This window comes from Amblyomma mixtum, chromosome 2, assembly GCF_055824585.1.
Source record: "Amblyomma mixtum isolate Tamu chromosome 2, ASM5582458v1, whole genome shotgun sequence".
Classification (NCBI taxonomy): Eukaryota; Metazoa; Arthropoda; class Arachnida; order Ixodida; family Ixodidae; genus Amblyomma; species Amblyomma mixtum.
In genome coordinates this window covers 148127010-148148039 of record NC_143013.1, presented here as the reverse complement: position 1 = coordinate 148148039, position 21030 = coordinate 148127010, and the positions used below count along the sequence as shown (strand labels likewise).

The window sequence follows — 21030 nt, the reverse complement described above, 5'->3', positions numbered from 1 at the left end:
GCGAGTCCTGTCAGTTACTCATACCACACCTCCATACCATCCACTGCATCCTAAACTTGGTTTCCAGACAGAGAGAATGATATCTCTCTCTCTCCCTGGAACCAAGTTTAGGATGCAGTGGGTACGCGTCGTTGATTTTATAGTGTCGATAGTACTATATATAACAAGTAGTATCGATACGCCTATCGATATCAATAGTACTATCGATAGCGCGCTATCGATAGTACTGTCGATAGTCTTTTTTACCATCGATAGTTCGATAGTGACTGAACTATCGATAGTATCTATAGTACTATAGATAGTTTTGCATCAATACTTGGAAGCCGGCGTTAGCGCAGCATTGGCGCGCAGAGCATCGATGGCATTCGAATGATATCGGTTAAGCAATTAGCCTAAATTCTAGTCAGACCACACATGAATAAATAACACTGACATGGGCGTCCGGAGGGGGGGGGGGGGGGGGGGGGACAAGGGGAGGGGCGGTTGCACCCCCCCCCCCCCCCCCCCCCCCGCTCTGGAATTACTGATATTATTTATGCACTAGCTCCTTTTTGGTACAAACCTACCGCCGCCCCCATTTCCGGACATCGGGGATGGGGGCGACTCGTGGGCTAGAGCCCAAAGAAGGAAGCAAGACGTCCCAGTCAAATGAAACTAATTGGACAGTTCCGATTGGATTTCCCAATTGGAAACAATTGGTTCCAGCTGGGTTCCAGAGAGGTAGCTAAATGTTTGTGAATAATATGCACTGGAATCTTGGATAAATATTTCTACAACTTAACATATTATAGTGTGCAAAAGGAAAACTGATTTATGAGGACTGCCTCCGCGCACAGAATTCCTCCACGACGAAAAAGTAGTCCGCTGCTTAAACATTTCTTGTGACCTAAACAAGAAGCTTACCACAGGCAAAAAGAATATCACCTCTAGAGTATTAATACGTGGATTTTTTGATATAGCTAAACATTAAAAAGCTGATTTCGTTTGCTTTTTCGATTGGCCAGCGGAGTAATACAAAATGCAGTGGACCGCGGCCCAGTGTTAGCAACTGCTGTTTTTTAAAGTTGTATCCTACTCTGCGGAATTGAAATTAACATGTTTTTACCGAAATCAAGGCCGACAGGCACACATACATCACACACAAGCAACACTGCACATTCAGGCACTAGTAGCGTATAGTAGCTCAATATGTACACCCAGAGAACATACTTCTGCTCCTACTTATACGAGTATACCCAAATTATGAGGCTCTCATGCTGGAACCAGTGACGGTTGTCCACTGAGCGCCGTTATTTAATTTAATTTCAGCTCCAGTGATGCTGTAGATGATGAATACGATTTAGTAGGTTAAACTGCTGATAGGTCTTATTATAAGAACCATATTAGTTCTACCTTGTTTGTCAAATATGCAAACATTCATTGGAGAAATTGGATGCAGTTGGGCGGTTGCAATGGGTAAGACCAATTAGGCTCACTAATTGGAAACCAAAGTGGTCCAATTGGATAATCCATTTGGATCATCCCATTGGAACCAGTTGGAAACTCAATTAGTCCCATTGGAACCATTTGGAATCAGTTGGAAATCCAATTGGTTCCAATGGTTTTTTTTTTTTGACTGGGATGGAAGAGTGGGGCAGTAGAAAGTAGAATGTGTAACGCCTGGCAAGAGATACGACCAGCATCGTAGTTGCGGATACCCTATTGAGAATCACTGATGACGATTTTGGTATCACGGTCGGCTAGCGCTGGCGCAATGGCAACCTCCTTTGCTGCAGTGAGTGTTCCTGCTTTGCGAATGCTGGAAGCTGTGTATACCAGCTGCGGTGAGGGGCGAGAGCTACCGCCACCGTCGCTGGCTTCGAGGGATGGTAAGAGGCGTCCGTATACGTGACGTCCGGACGTCCGCTGAAGCGTACGTTTCTCGAATTGACGTGCACGGTCGGCCCGTCTCTCGGCATGGTGTTCCGGGTGCATCCGTTTGGAAATGGGAGGAATGCGGAGATTTAGGCGATATTCCGGGTTAAGTTCAGCATAACTTGGGGCCGCTCTCGGCGGGGAGTTCCCATGCAACTTGCCGCAGTACCGCTCGGCCAGCGTCTGTTAGCGAGAGCCGCTCGTATTGGGCAGTGAGAGTTGCTTCGGTAAGTTCGCTCACGGTATTGGAGATTCCGAGAGCCATGAGCTTATAAGTAGCTGTGGACATGGGAAGACCCAGGGCCGTCTTGTACGCTTTTCGGAGTGACGCCTCTAGCCGTTCGCTTTCGGCACGAGTCAGACGTAGGTAGGGTGCAGAGTAGGTGATGCGGGAGCAGATGAAGGCTTGAACGAGGAGCAGGAGGTTGGACTCTCGCATACCGTTATGCTTGTTGGAAACATGTTTAATGAGGCGTCCGAACTGTACCACCGACTGGTCGATGCGTTGGAGCGTGGTGTTGTTGCTACCGTTGGCCTGTAGGTGTAAGCCAAAGATCCTGATGTGATCTGTACGAGGGATCGGGTTGCCTTGCACCTGGAGGTTGATCTCAGTATGTATCTTTGGAGGGCGTTGTCCCGGGGGTGGGATAATGATATACTCTCACTCTGTCGCCGACCAGGTGAGGCCAACTGTTATGAGGTAATCTGCAATCCGTTTGATTGCGGTCTGCAGAGTCTCTCCTATCTGGCCGTCACTGCCGTGCGCGATCCAAAGTGTGAGGTCGTCAGCATAAGTGCTGTGATGCAGGTGAGGGGTGTCACCCCAGGGCTCCGTGCTTTCGCCGATGCTTTTTAACGTTGAACTAATAGGCCTGTCCAAGCTACTCGCTAATTATATCGCAGCCCTCAGTGAGCTCCCTCGCTGGCACGTGGAGCTCTTCAGTGGGTTTTGTTCGTTTATTTTATTTTAACCAGGAGCAATGTCATGCATTCCTGCCCAATATTCTATGCCTCCCCTCTCCTTCTCCGCGCAACCACATCTTCATCATCATCATTTATTATCCCTTTAGGGCCCTTAAGGGTTGAGGTATTACATAAGGGGGGAGCGAACAGAGAAAAGATACTGAACAAAAGGTCAATCAAAGAACAACGAGCAACACAAAACATAGAATAAAGCAAAGAACGCGTCAGTCATGAAACAGGGCTGATAACCACTGCCCTGATACAAAGAGCATCACGCTATTAGACGAATGGTTCGGGCTGCAGGGCGACTACACAAGGGTTACAGCAAAAATCTAAAACATCGAAAGAATTGAAAAAAATTGAACATAAATCGAAAAAACACTTACAGGAAATCCCGTGAAAAAGCAGGAGAGTTTCGGGAGCTGTTTGGGCGCTGGGAACAGAAATCTGGTTTAGAAGAATCAACCAACTTGGGAGGCTGCTCAGAACGTGTCTATTGTTTCGCACTTAGTGAAAAGCTGCGGCCACGCGGTAGTATATAGAGTATACTCTTTGACGGATTTCCAATGGCACTTGCCCTGCGCGAGTGTTGCGGTTTTCAAGAATTGCGTAAAAGACAAATGGCGGACTGCCTGCCAGAAATTACACAACTCCGGGGGATGTCGTTGACACGGCAGGCTTCATTGTTGCTTATTAGGCAGAGTATTGCGTCCAGCCGAATTGGTTGGCGGAGTTTATAAGTCGTTCTCAAGAAGCCACTGTGTCAGCAATCACCGACGGTTCCTGGTCGCCTTAGGTAAAAAAACGCGTCCCCCTAGGCTGCCAGACTACACAGGTGGCACAGGTGGCTGTTGGGATTCTGCTTGTTTCTGTATGCACCAACGTGCTTGCCAAGACCTTGTTTTGGCAAAGTTTTCAGCATCAGGAGAACTGTCATGGTGTCTCCTTCTAGTGCCACCACTGTCCGTCCTGTCGCTGTGAAGACGCATGCACAACGGCTGTCTTTTCTTTGAAATCACCTAAAAAGGAGCTTCAAAGTCAGCAGCCTACCCTTCCGGGGATCGCCGCAGTCTTCAGCGATAAGGGAGACCCCTAAGGCCATCGGCACCGGCATATGCGAACGCAGAACTCCGATCGTTTCGGTCTGTCCTTCAATGGAGTCCCTTGGCGAGATCTCATTTCTTCTTATGTGGACATATGGGCGGAAGGAAACATATAGGTCCAGGTCTCTAGAGTGAAAAGAGTGAGTCCTTTTACTGTGCTTCGTGCACAAATCGATGAAGCTCATGTTCATTAACTTATGCATTTAAGAAAAAGTTACATAGAAAATTGGGCAGAATACTTCGTCGTTGTCTCTGCTGAACTCCTATTTTGTGTCACACCAGGGAATCATTAGGTGGCACCTGGATTACGTTTCGTTTCGCAATATGACGAGGCCTCTGCAAAGGAGAGTCGCTCGCTTAAATTAGAGCAGCTTTGTAGCTGCTTCTGCGTTGTTGGGTAGAACCGTTGACAGCGAAATCTGCATCGCGGTTTTGCTTCATCTCATCTCCGATAAGCCACAAAGAATTACCTGTAATTCCTCACTGTTTTCAGGATCAAGGTCATGTATATCCTGCGAAAGATAACTGAAGGCGTAACCTGAAAGTGGCCTCAGAACGTGACGCATACCTCCTTAGGCCTGGCAGTGGCGGTTGATTGATAACCGTGCCATTCTCGCCACCTGCAAACAAGCTCTAGTGCAGTCCGCGAGCACTTTGCTGCTCGCGCCAGACAAGGAAGAAGATAACAATTCATCACTGCGATCGCCATTAGGTAAGCGCGAATTTTTTCACTTCCGTGGTCTATTACGGTTTTAGGGTTTCTCAGTTCCTGAGCGTTGGTATACCACGGTTATCGTGAAGCGCAACACAGTTGCAGTGTTACAAAGACGCAAATATATGTGGCACTTCGAACGCACGCCAAAGGGTCCATTAGGACGTTTTGCTTTCCTGTGACATACTTCCTGAAATACGCGTGATAGACACGAAAGTCGTATAGCGCCATGAAGCCAAAACTGCATCTCAGTGCGCAGTCAACAGTCCTCCGGTGTTATCCTCACTGGAGCGGCGATGAAAAAATTACTATATGATGGGAACACGAAACCGGCCTTAGTGTGCAGTTCCAGTTGCAGTTGTTGAGAAAAGGATGAAAAAGAAATCGCACGGTCCTGCCGACTGGCTCGAGCCGTGCCACCATCGCTGCAGTTATTCGGTGGATGCACTTACTTCCTAAGTGGTCTATTTTTAGCCGTTAGTGGCTGAGTTGAACAGTATAGACCTCCTTCACCCCGCGGCGTCACGGAGATGCGGTGGCGCTGATGTCAGTAGCGACTTTCGCATGGTAGGCAAAACAGGTTCCGCCTGGCCGTGCCTACCGCAGCTGCTGCAGCTACCGGCGGCTGCATATCGTGGCTGCGCACTGCAGAAGCAGCATGTACTGACCAGCTGCGTCGCTGTAGGATCCGCGTAGTATCATAAAACAGAAAATAAGATTAGCTTTAATAAGTTTCTCGGAAATAAATGCCGCATTAGGAAATGAGCCGCGGTAGTAAAAGCGCGAAGTCTGGGTGTAGACCGGCGCTGCCAGTCAACGTACTTCATAGCAGGGAAATTGCCGCGCTCATTCACCTGAACAACCGCATGGTACGCTTAAAATTGCGCAATGAAAAGAAAAAGCATGTATGTAGCTGCGAACGTATTTATCACCCTGAGCTGGTGTGCACGGGCGCCGGCAGGGTCACTCTCCACCGAGGTGTGCGTTATTTTGTTGATAGCACAGCATGTTTTAACGTGTGCAGAAGTTATACGAACGTGTAATGACGCATTTTAGGGCATTTAATATATACTTCAAAATATTTCTTAACATGAACGACATAATTATTTGATTGTAGTAGAAAAGTCTGGTAAGTTGTGACAATCTTGCGCGGTAGCGTTGGCATGCTTCGAACAGCGTACTTTCATTGCATCATGCATGTGTCATAAGCTTCTTCATGAAGTAGTACATGATCGCGAAGGCTGTTTGGAAAGAAGCAACCGCAGGCGGGCTACCAACAGAGGCACGTAGCGAGATTGACAGGGGATGAGGCAATGAAAACTGTTTTCTTTATTGATGCTTGAGATATGTAACCAAATTTGGAGCAAATATGAAATTGCTCTGCTAATTTCAGCAATGCGTTTTATTTTCAGCTATACCTGGTAAAGTTCTTGGATAATTATAATTAACACTCTCGTCAAGTCACCACGGGTCTTGAATAATTAAGTAGAAAATGCGGAAATTTTTTATGCCAGCGCGTTGCCAACGCCCTATTCTCTATGATGGCGGTATTACTTCTTTCTTTTAGATTCGCAGTACCTTTCTTTTAAAAATGACTACCATACTACTGCTCCTGTAGCAAAAAAAAAGTCGAGAGATTTATTGCACTCCTCAATGTCTCTGGAATCGTTCGCGACAAATAAAATCATTCTATTTCCATTCGTTACAAATTTACGAAGGGGTGAGTGATGCCAATCAGAAAATGTGGTAGATCACAAAACAAACCTTTAAGTTTTTTTCCCTCGTTTATGGCCTCTTCGCTTTCGCTTTGGTCAAAGAAATGCCGCACTGAAATCAACGAAACCTCTGATCCCTCTTCTGCGTAGTGATACTACCATTGTGGTGCTCCGTCGTCGGAAACCCGCAGGATTCGCGACGTGCCAGGACCATCAGAAACGCCACTACCTCACAATTTTTGACGACCACAGATCTAAAAACCGAAATTTTATGAATTTCTACTGAATATTTTGCTATAATTTTAGTAACCAAACAGAAGACCCAGGGCTGGAAGAAATATAATTTCAGGAATCCAAACTTTTCACCAAATCGACCAGTTTAAGAAGGGGAGAAGTCAGCCTGGTGGTGCCTGATCTGACGGCTAAAAAGAGCGGCTACGCGAGACAGATGAGATCGGGACACGATCGACGCTGTCCCCACTTTTCGCACTGTGCGACACGTGTGTCAACAGACGGTGAGCGCACGTCGGCTCTGCCGAAAAAACGCCAGTGCTTCCCTCAGCACTGTCCCGAGGTAAAATCATTCTTGCTAGTTCAGTGTCAAAAACTTATCATTTTATTGAATGCCTGGGGTAGAAACCAACTGCAGCGCTTTCTAGCCATAATACCACACCACATACCACACCGTCTCGAAATACGCCGTACATGGCCAACGCGAGCCCGTGTACTTCGAGGAATACTAAGTTGAAAGCATCAACCGTTGTTATGATTCTCAGAAAATCAAAACGCGCCTACAAGCCTTGAAAACCGGCGCTGCACCACCTGAACTCGACGCCACTCCCTGGCCTCTTGCCTACCGCGAGCCCGTTCGCGACTGCAGCGCCACCTCGCTAGTTTGCAAACATGGAGGAGGTCTATATCCATAACATGTGCGGATACTGAGGCGGTTTTCGAATCAGCTAATTTTTTAGGGTTTTGAAGTAGTGTCATTGCTGATCACGTCTGTGAGATTATTTTTTAGATTTTGGCCAAAACAGTGGCGCAATCACCAATTAAAAACGCGATGTTTAAATCTCCCGCTCCCTGCGCGACCGCAGGAGAGGAGAACAGCGGAGAGGGATACCTCGTCCATGTCGGCCAACGTGACGTCACGTTGAGGAGCCGGGGATACTTCGGCGCACCCGAGAGAGCTTTCAGCGCGCGTTGTTTCTCGTGCTGCATACGTTGTTCTTCGTACTGCGTGCGTTGTGACGTACAAAGCATGTCAGCCGACCTTGAGAATCAGATTCAACACGAGGTACTACTCTGCTTTCGTGTCCACGAACAACTACGCCCGCAACTGTGTAGTCTTCCACTGTTTTCCGCAAGATCATACGCTCGCAGCGCAAGCGCTCGCTGCTTTGACGAAGAATTCAAGCCGACCAAAGCAAGCGTACTCTGCTCGAAGCACTTTCGTGAGACCGGCTACATGCAGAGCTTGTCCCTAATGTGATCCCTGGAGATTTCTGTCGCGGCCGAACCATGACGCAGTTCCTTTCATTTCCTCGCGCATGAGAGGCGTGTCACCATTTCGAAGAAGCGCCTCTTCTAAAAGCAGAAACATGCTAACTAGAAACATGCCCCTGAAGAAACCTAATAGAGGCTCAAGCATGTGTTGCTCTTCTCAGCTTAGGTGCGGCCAGACCACCTGAGGCGCGCTAAGCAAGGCTCGGTTAGTGATTTTATACTCGGTTCGACGTGTCCAAGCAAACAAGCAAAGCAAAGCACAAAGCAAAGCAAGCAAGCATTGAAGCTCTTTATATGCGGCATCTCGTTTAATCGTATCTAAGCGATTAAAAAGAAAGCGTTCGACGTTCTCATTTCGGATGCAAATTTAACAGAGAAATGAATGCCAACCAAGTTTTTGCAAAAAAACACCATGTCTCGCAACCTTAGTCGGTTTCTTCATCAAGTTGTGGCAGCGAACGAGTTCCAGCTAGCTTGGCTTTTAAACACACATATCGTTGGCCACTACTTCACTGAACCTAAACTGGAAATCTAGGAAGGGCGAATGTTTCCGAGGCAGCGATTAATATTTTCTGGCATCTGCTGAACACTCCACGAGTGAAGCAGCAGCCTTGTGCGCGTATTTAGCTTGGTTTCCAGCGCCAATGATTCCTTCAATATCCTGTGGTCACATGCCTCGCAGTGCTTGGCCACTGCGCTTCGCTAATTTTGACATCAGCTTTGTGCTCCTTCATCGTTTCCTTGAAATACTTTCTTGCCGCAAATTACGCCGGATAGTGAGAATAGGATTTTTTGTACACAGCGCTTTGGGCCTTTTTCTTAGAATGACGCTCTTTCGGGCGAGCCAGGAGGCGTCCGGTGGTGGTAATTGACTTGAGTATTGTTCGCACCCCTTCCTTTCCGAGAATACCAGCCGAGGTTGTGCTGGCACCTTTTACGCATGTTCTGCATACGTGTCTTTCATGCTAGCGTATATGCTTGTGCTAGGCGTAGAATTTTTTGCTCGTGTCTTTTTAGCTTTCAGGTGATACGTGGAATGAACAAACTGTTGTATCCTTTTCTTTAGAGGTCAGTAAAAAAAATAGTCGCCATATTCGCTTTTACAACGCCACGGAAAGCTGCGATCTGCACTCAGCGCAGCGCCGGATCCGCATCGGCAGCTTCTCCAGTCCTCAAAGTGACGTCACGACCTCTGTTGACCAATCACGGGCAGCGGCGCACCGCGCGGTGTGCCCCGCGGCACAGGCCGCATATTTCTGCTAAGAAAGGCAATTCGCGCTTGTTTTTGCCTTATTTGGATGCGATATTCTAGCATACAGCATGAAAAACTATAGGACGCCGCTGCCATCCGGATTTTCAAAAAAAAGTGCTTCAGTCTCCCTTTAAACGGCAGTTCCATTTATCGAATGAGGATTTCCTGAAGGAAGGTGTTACATCCATGAAACCAATAAAAGGCGTATTCCTTCACCGTTTTTGCAATTTGCTCACCTTTGCTGAATATGGAGAACGCGCAGTCCGTTAATGCTGATAATGAATAGACGAGGCGTGCTGGCTGGGCAGTCATCTAGGAAGTTTTTGCTATTGAAGAAGATACAAGCACTGATGGAAGGCACTTGTGATAGGCTAAGATATTACTTCAACGGCGATAATCATGCAACACGCTTCGAGCTCCTAATTCTACAGCGTGATATTCATTTCTCGAACATAAGTAATGCTGCCCTAAGTTCACCGCTTATGCCGCCACATAGGCCTATTGGGAGCTTTAACACTTGTAGTACTTGTCGAACTGATCATGTAAGCAGTTCATGATCACACACACTACAATGAATCGAACTGGCTTATTCAGAACCTGCGAGCATTTATAAGTGTCGTTACGGTCACACCAACCCCACGCGTCCCGTAATAATAGAAAACGCCCGATAATTCGAATGTATGAGCGAATGCGTCTGTTAATTCCAACAGTGCACACAGACGACTTGCTTCAACCGTTGAGGCGCAACTGCGCACTGGGTAGCTTCCTCCCCAACAGCGGGATCACATGACTTATCTTTAACGTGCACTGACGTCGCGCAGTACGCGGGCCTCTAGAATTTCGCCTCCATCAAAATTCGACCCCCGCGGCCGGGATCGAGCCCGCGTCTATCGGGTCAGCCGCCGAGCGCCATGTAACCACTGAGTCACTGCGTTAAGCATAGAAAGTTGGGCTAGTTGGTTGGCAGTACTATTGTGAGACATTCCAGCGGCCAAAAAGACAGGGACGAAGGTAGACGAGACAGGACGAACGCCGGACTTCAACAGTTGAAGTCCGGCGTTCGTCTTGTCTCGTCTACCTTCGTCCCTCTCTCTTTAGCCGCTGGAATGTCTCACAATAGAGCCACTGCGGCGGTTCGATTGGTGGGTGATAAGGGATGACGAGTTAATGAAATAATTTTAGCAATTAGATTAATTTAAAGAAAGAAAGAAATGAAAGCCGCCGCGGTGGCTCAGTAGCTATGGTGCTCGGCTGCTGACCCGAAAGACGCGGGTTCGATCCCGGCCGCGGCGGCTGGAATTTCTTTGGAGGAGAAATTCTAGAGGCCCGTGCACTGTGCGATGTCAGTGCACGTTAAAGAACCCCAGGTGGTCGAAATTTCCGGAGCCCTTCACTACGGCGTCTCTCATAGCCTCAGTCGCTTTGGGACGTTAAACCCCATAAAACCAAACCTAAAGAAATGAAAAAATGGGAAAAAAGGGAGATGCACAATGCCCGCCGCGGTGGCTCAGTGGTTAGGGCGCTCGAGCACTGCGCTGGAATACCCGGGTTTGAACCCGACCGCGGTGGCCGCGTTTCCTTCCTTTATCCCTTCCCTTGCGGCGCGGTTCAGGTGTCCGCCGAGATATGTGACACAGTTACTGCGCCATTTCCTTTCCTCAAAAAAACAATTTTCATTTTTTACGTCACCTGTAGAAGCGTGGGGAATATACAGCGCAAGGCACATGACAACTGACAGAAGCCAACTCTACCCCCGCCCCACCCTCCATAGATAACAAACACGCAACACCCTGGCGCAGACTACAGACACACACTCTCCCCTCGCCCCTTACCCTAACCCACTATCACCCTCCTTACCCACTCTGGCATGCGCCCTATGAAACATACACTGCAAAAGTTTCCAGCAATCCTTTTATAAAGTACGATGAAACGACATCCATTCAACGCATACCTTCATTTTAGCCGAATGCAATTTAATAGCAGGCGACAAAATTTTACCCCGCATCAGTACCGCCCGCACTCCGCGCGTGCCCCTGCACGGGAGGAGACGCAGGCAGTGGCGGCTGGGTCCAGTTGGGTGACGTCACGGCTTTGCCTATGCCGAGAACCCTTCGCCTCTTCCCTCCACATCCTTTCCCTCTGCCCGGAGGACCCTCCCGCGCGGGACCTAGATAACCTCAAGACCAGGGAGGACTGGGAGACCCTGCTGTGCTCGGAGGACCCGGCCGTGCAGACCACCGCCACCGGCCGTGCTGCCAGTGTTATGGACCTTAGTAACATAAACACTTGTTGAGTGCAGTGGGGTCGTCGTGCGGGGACCCTGAGGCGTGCCTCAAATTCCTCTTACAATAAAGTTTCTCTCTCTCTCTCTCTCTCAAATCGCTCTTGTAAACTTGTAGAAGACCAGGGCATCGCAAGGAAGTTGTGCCTGTTACGAAATTCGATTTAATCCAGTCAAATCGCAATACAACTCGTTGGGCAATGCCTTGATTCGCTTCAGAGCAGACCTTGAGTGCTTCTTTGTGCTGCAGTGGCAGACATAACGCGTCATTACCTCCTCTGTGCGACGCGTAGTTGTGACGCGGAGTGGGAACTGAGATTTTAACGGTTTCCGCTTCTTTCCCGTTAGGGTGCTTCAGCGCTGTATGCGAAAGCACATAAGGCTGAAAACAAGTGGGCTACAGTAGTAATAGTAGTAGTAGACCTTTATTCGGCCACAATTTACAGGCCGAGCATGTCGACCGCCTGGGTGACCAGAAGCCGCTGTTCTTCCTCCCTTTCAGCGCTGCAGTCAATTTGTCTCCTGCTGTGAAGTTATATCTAGGACAGCTATTATGTAAGAGCTTGAGAAGCTCGTCGGGTCATTTGGCTATGTCGCCTTCTCATGTCACGCATGAAGACGTCATCGCTGACGGCGTCACAATGATTACGCCATTAATGACGCGTGATGCATGGTCATGACCAGCATGTCACGTGTGACTGAGCGAGCGTGGTGTCGCATACCACGCGACGTTACCAAACTAGAAGCGGCGGGAAGTTACTTCACAGAACCGGAACACCTCTGACAACTTCTCGACGGGCTCCTTGAGCTACCGCAGCCGAGGTCGGGCATTGTCTAGGCAAGCGCTAATTTTTTTAAAGGGCAGTTTTCTTCTTCATCATTGAGAGGACGCTCTTAAACAATGGCAAAGCAAGGACTTCATCGAGTGGTCGTGTGACATATTTAGAGTAATGAGAAAAGTGCACAACGTTTGTCTCCGCAGTATCGGCATTTCGCCTTGCCTTTGCGAGCAACAGAGACGCGCTTCACATTTTCCCTGGCGAGTGAATGGGTATTCTCAGCAAACTGTAAGCGTCACAACGAATAATAAAGTTGGGCTAGATTGAGCGTGTTGTTCCATGTGCTCACGCAAAAAAAAAAAAAATAGAGAGCATATCTGATAGACACGAGCATCTGCGTACTGTACTGGCTAGATGCGCTATATAAGGAAAAAACAAAAAAATGCCTCATGTGGTTCTCTTTTTCCCAAAGTTTTACTGTGCTTCGATTAGTAAACATACGTTAAAGTGAAGTGCGTTATCCTTTGAAACCTATTCTCTTTTTAATTTGTGTTCTTCTAAGAGAACCCATGTCGAAGCTTTTCGAAGATTGCAAGCTCTGCGTCCACGAGCTTGAAACATGCGCGCAATTGTGGAGCATGAATCCGACATATCAATGTTTTTTTTGTGTATGTGTTCTTTTCAGGTTGACTTAGTCATGAGGAAGAGGCCTATTTCCCACGAGGGCAGTGGTACTGCCGAAGAGTCGTGAGTGTCTTTTATTACGCTACTAAGAAGATATATACACACACTGAGCAATATCGAAGGAATCGGAATGCAAGCTGTGCTGCAGCTTTTTGTTTTTGGTTTTTATTGAGCTCAGCGTCCCAAAGCGATCATTATAGTAGGCACTCCGTAGTGGAAAACTGCGGATGATTTCGGCCCCCTGCGTTTCTCTAACGTGCACGGACACCGCACAGTAAACTGGTCTCAGCATTTCGGCTCCGTCGAAATGCGACCGCAGCGGCCGGTATCGAACCCACGTCTTTCGGGTCAGCAGCCGAGCACCATAACACTGAGCCATCGCGGCGGCTGCTACGGCTTTCACTCTTCGGGCTGATTGAACAAATTTATTGGCGACATTTAGACGGAGCTGTCTGGAGCTAACAGGCGCCTTGACTTCAAATACTTTGTTTTTGAAAATCAGCCAGCCAGCCTCTGAATTTGCAAGCTGAACTGTGCACGCATTTTTTGGACATCTTCGTTAAAACTGGAGCTTTCAGTTTTGACTTCGTAGAAAGATCTTCCCGATGACCTTCGTGAAACGCACACCATTATAAATGGTATTATAAAGCAACTCCAATAACTTCAGGTGCCTTGTGACACTTACTTTTTGCTTACATGCACTCAAAAGGGATCTTTATGCGTCTAGCGAACGGTAAACACAGGAGCATGGACACATAAAACAGATTATTGTCCAAAATTCATGCATGGTAATTAAGAGACCAGAAAAGAATCTCGATTGAGGACACAATTTCATATGCCGAGTTATGCGACTGGCCGCTGTCAATCACGAAAGCCTTCTGCCCACGCGCAGCAGATAATTGCCAGTCATGGTAGCCTTCGCATGGTTCGTAGAGGATTTCTGTATTTAGAATATAGCCTGGGAACAATATTACGCAAAATATAAACAACCCCTACGTAGCCTTCACAGATCACGAGAAAGCGTTTCACTCGGTCGTAGATTCAGCAGTCATGCAGGTATTACGGAACCCGAGTGCAGAAGAGGCATACGCAAATGTACAGAAAAATGTCTACAACAGCAACATAGCCACCACAGCCATTTATAGAGGGAGTAAGATGATTTCAATCAAGAACGTTTTCAGCCAGGGAGACACTATTTTCCACTGCTAATCACAACCTATTGACAGAAGATATTCAGAAACTTGAAATGGGAATGGCTGGGGATAAAAGGTAATGGAGAATACCTTAGTAATCTGCGATTCTCTGATTACACTGCCTTGCTATGTCACTGAGAGGGTGAACTGGAAAGCACGATCAGTCTCTTAGACAGGCAGAGCAGAGCGGTGGGTCTACAGATTAATATGCGGTAAAGTATTGTTCAACAGTTTCGGAAGGGAAGACAACAATCATAGCCCCCCTTACTCAGCTCTTGAATGGCTCCACTAACCTCTTCTCCTGGACACCGGCCTACGGCGACGCCTTCGCCACGCTCCGCCATCTTTTGGCTTCACCGCCCATGCTTCGTCATTACGATCTCGATGCTCCCATGGAACTCCAAACCGATGCCAGCGGTGTCGGCCTCGGTGCGATCCACGCTCAGCGCAATCCTGGCTTTTCCGAATACGTGGTCGGCTATGCCAGCCGTGCTCTTATTAAAGCGGAGTTCAGCTGCTCCGTTACCGAAAAAAGAGTGTTTGACAACCGTCTAGGTGATAACGAAGCTCCGCCCTTACTTGCATGCTCACACCTTCCACGTCGTTACAGACTACCATGCCTTTGCTGGCTCGCTTCGCTCAAGAATCCATCGGGACGTCTCGGCCGTTGGGCCACTCGGCTTCGTGTCGTGTACCGCTTAGGCCGCAGGCATTCTGACGCAGACGCTCTCTCTCGGTCGCCAGTGCCGTCGCCTGCACTTACTGTTCCCGCGCCCGACCCTACACTGGCCGCCCTCATCATCTCGGACATGCCCTTCGAGCAGCGACGCAATCCTTGCATTTCTTCCGCCCCCTCCCATGGCTTGGCATCCTCGGGCCCTCCACCACCAAGCTTCCCGCTTCTCCATCTGGGACGGTCTTCTTTACCGCCACAACTACACCTGTGACGGCAGAAAATCGCTACTTGTTATTCCACGCCATCTCCGCTCAGAAGTTTGTGCCCGTCACCATGCTGACCCGCAAAGTGCTCATGCTGGCGTCAGCCTACCGTCGCCTTCGTCAGCGCTGCGTGGTATGTATAAACGTCTCTGACGCTACCTTCACTCGTGCACAGCCTGTCAGCAACGGAAGGCATCACCTTGTCGCTCAGCCCGTCCGCTGCAGCGTTTACCATGCCCTGCCCGCCTCTTCGACTGCATTGGCATCGACCTTAATGGCCGGCTGCCCTGTACCCCTGCCGGTAACCGATCGGTAATCGTCGCCGTCGATCACGTAACCCGTTGTGTGGAGACAGCCACACTTCCTGCGGCGGTGGCCCGTGAGGCCGTTTACTTTTTTTCTCCACCACTTCTTCCTCCGTCACGGCGCACGTCAGGAGCTCCTGAGTGACAGAGGCCGTGTCTTTTTGTTCGAGATAGTTAAAGAGCTCCTCTCAGCACGCACAGCCGTTCGCCGTGCGACTGCAGCTTACCACCCGCATTCTGGGTGACATGCCATGCTCGCAATGTACGTTACGTCGAACCATTCCAACTGGGATTAGGTGTTTAAAAGCACTTGCTGCGGGGCTAGTTGGTTTTGGTTCATAGCTAAATAGTTTTTAGGCGCAAAAAACAGACAAGACACATAGGTAGGTGACAGGACGAAGCGCCAACTTCAAAGGGGACCAAGTCGTTCTTGGTGCAAAAGGCGACTGTCCTTCCACGACAGGTGTTGGCGACGACACATATGACACAATCATCAATGAAACGCGAAGGTGACACACAAAAAGAAGGGCCCACTGTACTAGAAATATAGTATAAGGGCACTTGCTGCTGGGCTAGTTGGTTTTGGTTCATAATTGGTTCTCTTGGTTTTGGTTCTCTTAGACTATCAATGTATAGGATCAATGTAATAAATAGCACACTTCTGACTTTCATTCGAGTTTAAGCTACCGTCATAATACGCATGCAAACAGCGAAAATTAGACAAAGCTAAGTCCGTCTGATTAATTTCGAATGTTTAAGAAGATGGAAAACAGCACTTACAACACAGACACGGAACGGCTTCTCAAGGAACTAGACTGACTACGAGCGATGTTTTATTGCCACAGGCTGAGTAACGATATATAGGGAGCTCAAAAGTTGGAATTTGGGCGTTTTAAGAACAAATGATGAGCATTGCACTGAGCCCTTTTTATGCGTAGGACCTGTGACCGGACGGACACAGAGTATAATTTTCGTCATCGGGCGGTAATTCACTGAAACGAATAAACTTTCCAGACTCTGCATTTAGCGTGTTTGTTTGCATTGGGAAGTTAAGAGGGTGTCGTATGTCGTACTAAAGCCATTCCAAGGCACTCGCGAATTCCAAAACGTTGAAAGGATTCTATCTTACGTGATATTGTATTTGACGTCGCAGTTTCTTTAGTTTGTCTACACTGTACTAGCTATACTTTATTCAACCATGCTGTAATATTGAAGAGTATGCCGTCACTTTTCGCAGGGGTGACGATGGAAGCAAAACAACAGGCACTGCTGGCGAAGACACTGAGAAGTCCCACTCGGAAGATAAGTACGTGTCCTGGCACCTACGGACTTAACGTCTTCCATAGTCTGCTTTAGGACGTTGAAAACATCAGCACCTAATGTTATAGCGATTGGCTAAACGACACTCTTTATGAGTGCGTGACCTCGTAAAACTGGGCGGGAAGAAAGGGGTGCATGAGTGCGGGTGATGCAGGTTCCTGAGAACTGGAATTCCATTTTTAAGAACTGAAATACTTCTATAGCGTGCTAATAGTCGTCTCACGTGTATGCCGGCCACCTTTGCTGCCATTGATATGGCTCATAGGTTTACAATACAGTTAGTGATTATACCTTAAAGGGCCTTCTTCGCTTCCCGCGAAGAAGAAAATGCCCATGCGCTAAGACATGCGCTAAGTTAAGGACAACGCAGCGAGCTATGGAAAGAAAAATGATAGGTGTAACGTTCAGAGATCGGAAGCGGGCGGAGTGGGTGAGGGAACAAACGCGGGTTAATGACATCCTAGTCGAAATCAAGAGGAAGAAATGGGCTTGGGCAGGGCATGTAATGCGAAGACAAGATAACCGCTGGTCCTCAAGGGTAACGGAGTGGATACCAAGAGAAGGCAAGCGTAGCAGGGGGCGGCAGAAAGTTAGGTGGGCGGATGCGATTAAGAAATTTGCGGGAATACGGTGGCCGCAACTGGCGAGGGACAGGGTTAATGGAGAGACATGGGAGAGGCCTTTGCCCTGCAGTGGGCGTAGTCAGGCTGATGATGATGATGATGCTAAGGACCCATGCGCCAAGTTACCTGTTCAACCAGGTTTTATGACCGCCCGAAGTCACAAGCGCATCGAAGGATTAGTGTGTGAGAAGAAACGCTGTAGGACTGCAGGCTATTGGGACTCGCGACGCGCCGTACACGGAGTTTGGAAGATTTCCTGTTCGGCCGTCGCTTGCTGAGTGCGGCCAAAAATTTTTTTTTAGCGCTTTTTAATCCTTTTTTTGCACATTTTCAGGTTTTTTGCATTAGTACTCAAGCATACATTCGCGGGAAAAGCCTTTTGTGTTTTTGGTCCTCCGGTTAAAAGGTGTTCGCCACCTTCCACGCTGGGGTGGTTATGACGACGCCTCAAGGTCACGTGACTTAGGTGGCTAATGGGCACCTGCTTTCCCGCTAACAACGCCGCCGTCGACGGCCCCGGATTTTCTGTAGAAAGGTATAAAAATGGTCTATAGACAGTCTATAGACTTCTTGTAGACTCCATTGCATTCCTATAGATATTTGTTTTCGTCTATTCGTAGTCCATAGACTGTCTGTAGAGAAAAGTCTACTAAAAGTGTATCGCCATAAATTTATAAATTGTAGATAGACTATCTACAGCATTTGTATTGTCTACGGACTGTTCTTTAGGATTTTTCTATAGATAGTCCTTAAAATTTTTCAGAAGTCTATGGACAGTCTATAGACTGTCTAAAAAATTTTTGTAAGGGGGTGCCACGACTTCTATGCACATAGAACGATTGTAGCAAACATTGTGTCATGTATCTACGGTGCTTCATCCAATCCATGCAAACACGTACAACACACAATAGATTTGATATCACGCAGCAATGTCGTGGATATGACCAAAGCATAACCACGATAAACAATGCTAAACAAATTTAAACAACGCAAAACAGTGGCCACACAGTGCTAGCCCACCTCATTTGGCCGTCATTTTTTTTCTATTCTGCGCCGTTGTTTGAGGAGCGCAGTATAGCACACTTGTCTGATGTGCAGCGAGTTTGAATACGCGCTGGGGAGGCTGACTCGAATGAAACTTCGCCGTCCTCATTCATGTTAATTCGTGCTCTTACCTGTGCTTCCGCTTCCCAGGGATAATGCAGCGTCCGGAACAGGGTCCACGACCAAGAAGTCGAGTTCACAGCCGCCAAATGAGGCACCCGGTGCGACCAGCTCTTCCCACCGCTCGACCAAGTCCGGCTCCAAGGACGAAGGCAAGGTAGAAAATCATAAAAGTTCCGAATGCCTTTGCACGGTCGCCTTTTTGGGAGGAATCAATGCGAGAGGGTGGATGTGGGTGGGTTCAGCTTAACTTAAGGACAACGCAGCGAGCTATGCAAAGAAAAATGATAGGTGTGACGTTAAGAGATCGGAAGCGGGCGGAGTGGGTGAGAGAACAAACGCAGTCAATGACATCCTAGTTGAAATCAAGAGGAAGAAATGGGCTTGGGCAGGACATGTAATACGAAGGCAAGATAACGGCTCGTCCTTAAGGGTAACGGTGTGGATTCCAAGAGAAGGCAAGCGTAGCAGGGGGCGACAGAGTCAGTTGGGGGACGAGATTAGGATGTGTGCGGGAAGACGGTGGCCGCAACTGGCGAAGGACATGGTTAATTGGAGAGAAATGGGAGAGGCCTTTGTCCTGCAGTGGGAGCAGTCAGGCTGATGATGATGATGCTGATAATGGATGCCGGTGGCAGGATCACCCGCACAAGTTAGGATAGATGAGTACATTTTTACATGCTGGAACAAAACTGCGCTATGGCCTCAGTTCCTAACGCCTTGGATTCTCTAACACCAAAAGCTGTGTATGGCTTTTTTGCATGTGCAGTCTCACTATGAACGCCATACCAAGGAACGACCTCGCGAAGTCTCTATATTTATTTATTTACTTATTCTACCCTCAGGGCCAAATACATTACAGAGGGGGGTGGATTACATAAGATAAAAGAAAATAATGACGGTGATTGGAGTACAAATTCACCTTTCTCCTGAATATACCACGTTAGCTAGAACATCGCGAAAACGTTGACTATCTTCAATGGCTCATATATCGGGGGGAAGGCGGTTCCAGTTGACGCCAGGGTTGCCAGATGGCTCCGACCTCAGGTAGCCAAATTGGCCTCCGTAGTAGCCCAAACGTAGCCAAGAGCGAAATTTTTGCGTAGCCCAAAAGTAGCCAAAAAATTTTGTTTTTTTTTTACGACATTTTTTAAGCATATTGAATTAATTTTCGGCAAGAATATTTGCATATTAGATTTCTTTCCCGCAGATGATGTCTGAGGGGGTGCGCACGGCGTGTTCTTTCCGTTGTTACGTTTCGCATCCGTCATGCGCGCTAACCAGTGCGGCTGACAGGTGCGCTAACCAGGTCCTAAAGATGGGGCCGCAGTTCCACTTTGCAGGCGCGGCAGTAGGCCATATCACCTGAGGCGGGTGACGCCAGCCAGTCTGCACGCGGAAAAGAACGGCGGCGCTAAAAAACGCAATCGCAGCTCTAGTTTAGGAATATTTCAGCTTTTAAATGTTCGCGCGCAGATTAGACACGTCGACAGTGAAAATACCTTACTGTATACTTGCGCAGCCTCACTTGAAGGTTCTCACTGAGAGCGTCACATCAAAGCATCGAGCATGCGCCTTCTTGAAGCTACATTCTAGGATATGCATGAGCTCAGAATAAATCAAGGATATATGCCATTAGATGATAATCTATGTCGATTTTATCTTCAGTCTAACAGTACCTTCACAATAATGAGAAAAACAATTACCCTTGAATTCCGGCTCCTTTTTCCATTTTTTTTTTGTAGTTCCGGATTTACATCGCCCACTTGCCCATTCTGAAAGTTCTCGTAGCGACGGATCTGATGCCATGTCATGCCACTAACTTCCGCCGCCTTCGTTAGTTACAATGCGCCTCCGTGGTGGCTCAGCAGTTATGGTGCTCGGCTGCTGACCCAAAAGACGCGGGTTCAATCCGGGCCGCGGCGGCTAGAATTTCTTTGGAGGAGAAATACTAGAGGCCCGTGTACTGTGCGATGTCAGTGCACGTTAAAGAACCCCAGGTGGTTGAAATTTCCGGAGCCCTCCACTACGGCGTCTCTCATAGCCTTAGGCGCTTTGGGATTAAACCTAAACTTAAGTTACAGTGCGTTCCGCGCCGCGCCGAAGGATGGCTCCACGGCTCCGCATGAGTGCACGCAGATTACGCAACGGACACGGCGCTCTCGCGTCGCTTGCAATGAATCTCGAGGACTGCACGTGTGCCGCTTGAGGCTGCAGAAAAAGCGTAGGCTCTTGCGAGTGGCACGCATGCTGTGTCCAGCACGAGAATAGGAAGAAACTGAAAAAGACCTTATTAATGCGTAAGCATTACTTGCCTCATGCGAATCTTGAGCAGAATGTGTCCGCAGAACCAGAATGAACAATACAAGAAAAGAACATGCCTGGCGGTGGGTTTCCAAACAGCCACCTACCGCAGCCGAAGCGGACGCCCAAACCACTAGGCCACGTCTATGGTTAACGGTTAACACGTGAGGATCACGAAACCGGGCAACAGAAGCGAAATAGTAGCATTTAATGCTTACGCATTCGCACCACGTAGGGAGACTTAAGTTCTCTTAATGTTTTCTCTATATTCTG

At 48.2% G+C, this 21030-nt stretch overlaps 1 protein-coding gene across 1 annotated transcript in view; it reads left to right on the top strand.

Annotated features, from left to right (window-relative positions):
* The first annotated feature begins 2564 nt into the window (after nt 1-2564).
* LOC149361212 (uncharacterized) overlaps nt 2565-21030 on the top strand; it is a 46070-nt gene continuing 27604 nt past the window's right edge. The window contains exons 1-5 of the mRNA XM_089568020.1: nt 2565-2594; nt 2648-2722; nt 12911-12972; nt 16584-16652; nt 18484-18610. Coding sequence (XP_089424146.1) covers nt 2565-2594; nt 2648-2722; nt 12911-12972; nt 16584-16652; nt 18484-18610 — 363 coding nt within the window. The remainder of the gene's footprint in view (nt 2595-2647; nt 2723-12910; nt 12973-16583; nt 16653-18483; nt 18611-21030) is intronic.